At 42.1% G+C, this 6,000-nt stretch overlaps 1 protein-coding gene across 3 annotated transcripts in view; it reads left to right on the plus strand.

Moving 5' to 3' along the window:
- LOC146323675 (capping protein, Arp2/3 and myosin-I linker protein 3-like) overlaps positions 1-5,792 on the plus strand; it is a 46,018-nt gene extending 40,226 nt beyond the window's left edge. For 2 of the 3 annotated variants that reach the window (XM_084722750.1, XM_084722751.1), the window contains 8 exons: positions 271-444; positions 1,928-2,126; positions 2,219-2,978; positions 3,759-3,865; positions 4,030-4,156; positions 4,537-4,608; positions 4,761-4,868; positions 5,128-5,792. In XM_084722750.1, the coding sequence (XP_084578876.1) occupies positions 271-444; positions 1,928-2,126; positions 2,219-2,978; positions 3,759-3,865; positions 4,030-4,156; positions 4,537-4,608; positions 4,761-4,868; positions 5,128-5,168 (1,588 nt within the window). In that variant the 3' untranslated portion in view covers positions 5,169-5,792. The remainder of the gene's footprint in view (positions 1-270; positions 445-1,927; positions 2,127-2,218; positions 2,979-3,758; positions 3,866-4,029; positions 4,157-4,536; positions 4,609-4,760; positions 4,869-5,127) is intronic. The other variant, XM_084722752.1, reaches the window with a different exon arrangement.
- The last annotated feature ends 208 nt before the right edge of the window (positions 5,793-6,000 follow it).

Here is a 6,000-nt window from a genome sequence, read left to right on the forward strand (position 1 = left end):
CCACCAGCCACAACTTATCAGAATAATGCTTCCTCCCTTCCTGCAGATCATCAGGTTAAGTCGCTGTTTTTAATATGATTTCACATATAATATAAAAAAGTGCACATTAGAAAAATCATTGTGTATCAAGGGTGTAGCCTAGCAACACTCAAACTACCAATGTGCCAGAAGCGAAGCAGACAAACAGCTGAATTCAATGACATCCTAACAGAGATGATTGTACTGGACTGGAGTGCATGTGTGACATTCACCCTCTCTCAACTCTTTCAGTCAGCTGTCCTCTCTGCACAAGGCTCACTCGCTGAGGAGGAAGAAGAGGAGAAACATGCTGGCCATCTTCGGCTTCCGCAAGAACCGCAACCAGACTTTGTCTAATCAGGGGCCGGAGTCCGAGGCAGAAGTTTACGGAGATGGGTGTCACACGGTTGCTACAGCACCTACAGGGTTTGTGCATGCACAAAGAAAACACAGAGAAAGATATAACCTTGAGTTCACAACACAATGCTTATGCGATGCACAAGATAACAATACACCACATCACAAAGGACTCCTTCCATATTCTGCTCCACAGCGTCAGACTTTCTGCTGGTTATCTCTTCTTGGTTCTTGTAGAGACAATCAGCGGCACTGAACTCCATAAATACGCTGACAAATATCACTCTAAATCTCCCTCATTTCTTTGTTGATACAAGAAATGGCTGATAGCTGCCAAAGTGCAGGCGGTCTGATACCAGTGTTTGTGTGCACAGATGTAGATGACAGCCGGTGGCTTCGATTCTCAGCCAAGTGATTAGAAATGAACACACTGCATGTCAAATACAGATTAGGATGGCAGGGTAGCTGCTTTCTGCCAGAAAAGTGATACTTCATAATTACAGTTAATGTTCTCTTGTTACATCTTAGTCTTAAAGGGATAGTTTGGATTATTTGAAGTGGAGTTGTATGAGGTACTCATCCATAGTAGCTACAGTAGATGACAGTCGGTACATCTCCAGTTTGGAGATTCAGAGAGGAGCACCAACACAAAAAATGTATTTTAGCCAATTAAAGGGGTCCACTTAAAAAAATCAGCATCACTTTAAGTGTACATAATATTTAGAATATTTTCACAGCTTTACTTTAACATCGGACAGACATTTTTCTTCTGTCCATGTTGATGTGTTAAAGCACAATAAATAAAAACCAAACTGGTTTGCAGCTGCAAATTTTTAAAAATGGTGAAATAAAATGCTTGCGACCAATCAGAAATGTTTAGTGTTGCAAGTCCAAAGTTCATGTACTTTTTGGAAGTACTACCCCTTGAGCAGGGAGTTTTTGGGGGGTAAAATAATGCCTTATTTGAGACCCTGGTCCCTGTGGGATAGTTCCTACGGAGGAAATGCAGCTGTGAAACATGTTTTTTAAAAGGTTTTGTTTAAATTCACCGAAGTCACACAATTACGCAAACAACTAATACACTGAGGCCGTGGTAGACTAGAAAGTTGCATCGTCTGCAAGGTAAAATTACTGATTTTGCCAAAGCAGTCATGTTGAGCCAGAGACAGCGATATTTGTGGAACCAACCAGACTCCATTGACAAATTTAGCATTTTTGCCTCACAGAACCCAGAAGTTGCTGTTTTAATCCGAATAATTCTTTTAAAACACAGACATCACACAATAACACAAACTAACTAACAGATTAAGGCAGCAGTAGAAGAGCAACTCCTCTCTCTGCAGATCCTGTCTGGCTTAGTTTTCATGCTGGTAGTCTTTCTGCTTCCCCAAATTGGGGGGTGCCAACTGCCATCTACTGCCATTTACTGTAACGTCAATAAGTACCTCATACAACTCACTTCAAATAATCCAAACTATCCCTTTAAGTCTGTACCTTGAATCAGTGGAAACGTCAGCCTGCTAACAACCTCAGTATCTTCCAACACCTGTAGGACCGCCACAGAGAATGTATACACACTCCTTCAGCCTCCGAGGTCCTCTACCAGAGCTGTATCTCCAGGCGAGGGAGCTGATGGGAAAACAAATGATCACCAGGGGAAAAATACTCTCGTTTTGAGTCCGCCACCAGTGCCGGGCATCCCTCAACCAGGCGTGGGAGGAAGCAAACACCCCTTTTATTCTCCCAGAGAGGTACAGTCAGTGTGATCCACAACACTCATTTTACTGAAAGTTTGCCTCTGGTGCGATCTTTGCTTTTGCCTTCTCTTGTTGTGTTTTGTCAGAAATCCGAAATGGATGCTGTGTTTGAACAGCCGGTGGAGACAGACAAGTACTGGGTGGACGACAAACAGAGGACGTCAGAGGTGCTGCAGGCAGACAAGTCGTGGATGGAAGCAAGGCCGAGCGATCAACACGCTGAGAAACACGTAGAGAGGCAGCGGTTTGATAACAGGCTGCAAGAAAGAACTTTTGGAGAGCCGAGGACAACTGACAGACAAACAGACAGGTACTGGACTGAGAATAGGCACGCGGACAGACACATGGACAGACAATGGACTGTTGACAGACACACCCAGCGGCAGATTGACAGAAAGATAGAAAGGCAGTGGATGGGTGGCAGACAGATAGACAGGTCATGGTCAGAGAACAGGCCGACGGACATACAGGTGGACAATCAGTGGACTGAGAGCAGACATGCGAGCAGGAAGACAAGTGAGAGACAAGTGCAGGCGCTTCATTTGGCTCAAAGGCCGCTCCCGCCGTACCCATCAGACAGGACGCCTTCGCCAAAACAGGAGACAGATCCTCTGAAAAGCACAGAGGCGGCAGCAGCTACAGACTGGCATCAGCAGGACACACAGGGAGACAGACAAATGTGTCTCGATGCTGGCGGAGGGTTTACAGAGGGATGGAGGAGCAGTGGAGGAGGAGGTCGAGCTGTTCCCAGTGCATCCAAACCTGATCCCCCACCGCAGAGCAGTAAACCAAACCTGTCCAAACTGAGGCCGAGACATCGACTCGAGAGCTCAGATGCTCTGCCAGGTACCTCACTGTCATCCACGTTTTAAGTTCTGCAGGTTGCAAAGGAGATTTGAAGGGTTTAGTTTAAGTGTATGCTATATTTAGAATATTTTCATTGCTTTACTTTGTTGTCAGACATTTTATTTCTAACAGGAAATCACTGTTATGTTGCCAAATATCACTCATTACAAACCAGCCAAACTCAGAGGCATATTCAGTATTTTTACCTTGCAGAACACAGGAGTTGTACAGAGAACATGTGAGTCTAACACAGCCTTGATCTTGTTAATTGTGACATTATTTGACTAATGTGTTTAAAAAGGATAACTGGGATCCACCAAAGTCCCACAATAACACAAACAAGTTAACAGCAACTCCAGTTTTCTGCGAGGTAAAATGGCCAAATTTTCCAATGGAATCTGGTTGGTTTGGAGATAGTGATACTAGGCCTAACGGAGGTTTCCCTTCAGAAAAGGCTGTCTGACAGAAAGGTAAGTGCTGAAAAATATTCTAAATATAGTTTATACTTAAACTGATATTGATTCTTTTTTAGGTGGACTTTTTAAGTGGCTAACAGCCAGCTGCAGGCCACAGCAGTACATTGCTTTCATGCTGGTGCTCCTCTGTGCTTCTCCACTACACTGACTATTGATAACTACCTCATACAAACCCTCTTCAAATAATCTGAACTATCCCTTTAAGCTTTTGCAAAGAGGTTTTGAGTGTATATGTTGCCTTAATGTGTAAACAAACAGCACAGCTAGGTGACAGTCACTTCCTTTTAATCTTTTTAATCCATAGGTACTGAGGAGGAAGGAGAGACAGAGAAGGATCCCGGAAAGATGGAAAGGAAAGAAAGAGAAAAAAGAAGAGACTCAGAGGGTCAACCTCCTCCGATTCCAGAAAAGGTGTGTAGATCATAGCCTTGCGTGGTTCTGTTTGTGTAAAAAAAACAAATATAATCTACAGTACTCACAAGTCTGTCAACGGTTACTGTAAATCTAGAGCAGCTTTGTAAGAATTACTGTCCTTGTGCCTCTGATTTGTTCATATTTTCTGATCCGACAAACAGCCAAAGACGTCCTCATATGTGACTTTCCCAAAAGAATCAGCCAATGAGAGGAACTTGCCTCCTCCTCCTGTGCCACCTCCTGTTAACAAGCCTGTGCATGGATTACCAGACAGAGCTGCAAGTCAAGGTAACTCCAGTGAAAACACAAACAACTTCAAGTGCTGTTGACACACGTATTACTTAAATAGCTCAGTTGTATTCACATTCCCACTAAGAGTGAAGTAAATCAGTAAATGGTGTACTGCCACCCCATCATCCTCAACTATGATTGGTTATCTGTCCAGTGAGAGCTGGGACTTAAGTTTGAACCAATTGTTTGATAAGTACTTAAATGTTTGATGTACCTAAATGTGACTCTTGTGTTTTTATGACACAGTATGTATTTGTAATATCAGACCATCTCTATAAGGAATACATATATAATATATTTATATATGACATGTATGTTTCTTATTGAGCATCACAAATATTACACTCTGTTGCATGTAAAAAAAAAATGTTGCTCAGGTGAAGAAGGATTGAGACCTCAGGCACCAGTGAAACCACAGAGAAACAGAAAGGCTATGTCTTGTGACGCAGGTAAGATCAGTCTCTTGTGCATCACCGATAATTTACTTTACGATTCACCGAACAGGTTGTTACACGATATCTGTGTATATATGTTGATCTGTGTGTAAAGCGTCTGTATCTAACTGTTAATTGTTAATGTTTTTTGTCCTCACTGAACTCAGGCACTGACAGGGAAAGCCCTAATAACGTTGAGAAGCCCCCAAATCGCAAACCCCCCGTGAAAAAACCTAGACTACCCCAAAACAGAAATAAGTCACTGGACTTGTCTGGTACATGTCTCTCTGTTTTTATTCATGTGTGTTTGTGTTTGTGTGTGTGTTGCAGATGTCAGTGTGTGAGTCAAGTGCTGATCAAACACCACAGCATGTGTTACTATTGTGAATATGATCATTATATCGCTATCTGTAAAAAGTTAAATACAGTGATAATTCAGTGGAAACTTGACTGTATTGATCAGCCACAGTGATCTATTAATTTTTAATTAGTTCCCTTCCAGTGATCAGGCTCCTCTCCTCTTCTGCTTTGTAGACAGCCTGAACTCAGCCCCTGGTCACAGCGAGCTGTTGTGATGCCCGAGGAATTCACCCGCCGCTGTCCGGCCGAAGCGTTGTCATGACAACCGTGGAGCATTTCATCCAAGCAGAGGAAACAAAGAAAAAACATACGAGGAGAGGAGAGCCGGAGGGAAAATGTCTAACAGCGCGACATGACAGACATCATAAAGCATCAGTCACCTGCTTCTGTTGAAACACTCACTTTCCTTAATGTCACTCTCCTCCCTCCTCCTCACCCTGACAGTGTTTCTGTCTTTTCTTTCCTCTCACACGAAAACCCGCTCAACCCTTTTTGTGGCTACGGTATTTTAACAGTATTTGCTACTTTAGAAAAACCCAAATGATCATTGTCTTTTGTGTTGGTGGACGGTGGGCCGAGTGTTCGAGCATTGTGTGGCTTTTGCTAGACAGAAAAAAAAAGTCTTTATTAGAATGTGGTTTCTTAAATCTGCAATGCATTTTTGACTGCTGATACAGTTGATTGCCTTGGTTGACACTTGAAAATGAGTTGCTTCTTATCAGATGAAACTTGATTATTTATATCTAGTTTTGCTTTCAGGAACTGAAAGGTAATATATTTTATAGAAAAAAATAAATATTATGTATGAGCACCCTCACTGTATGAATAAAACACTAATGGAAAACAATATGACTCTCTGCTGTGGCTGCATTCTTACAAATGATTGTCAAGCAGGATGTGTTTTTCTGTGCAGTTTGATCAATCATATCACATCAATTATTGTGTCTGTTACTTAAAGCAGCTCTAATTATTTTTATATTAGCAAGGGATTACATGTCTCTTTGCATGTGAAAAGGCTTACTTGTAAAAAAAAAACAAAAAAAACAA

The sequence above is a fragment of the Lutjanus erythropterus genome, chromosome 7, assembly GCF_056507025.1.
Source record: "Lutjanus erythropterus isolate fLutEry1 chromosome 7, fLutEry1.hap2, whole genome shotgun sequence".
NCBI lineage: Eukaryota > Metazoa > Chordata > Actinopteri > Lutjaniformes > Lutjanidae > Lutjanus > Lutjanus erythropterus.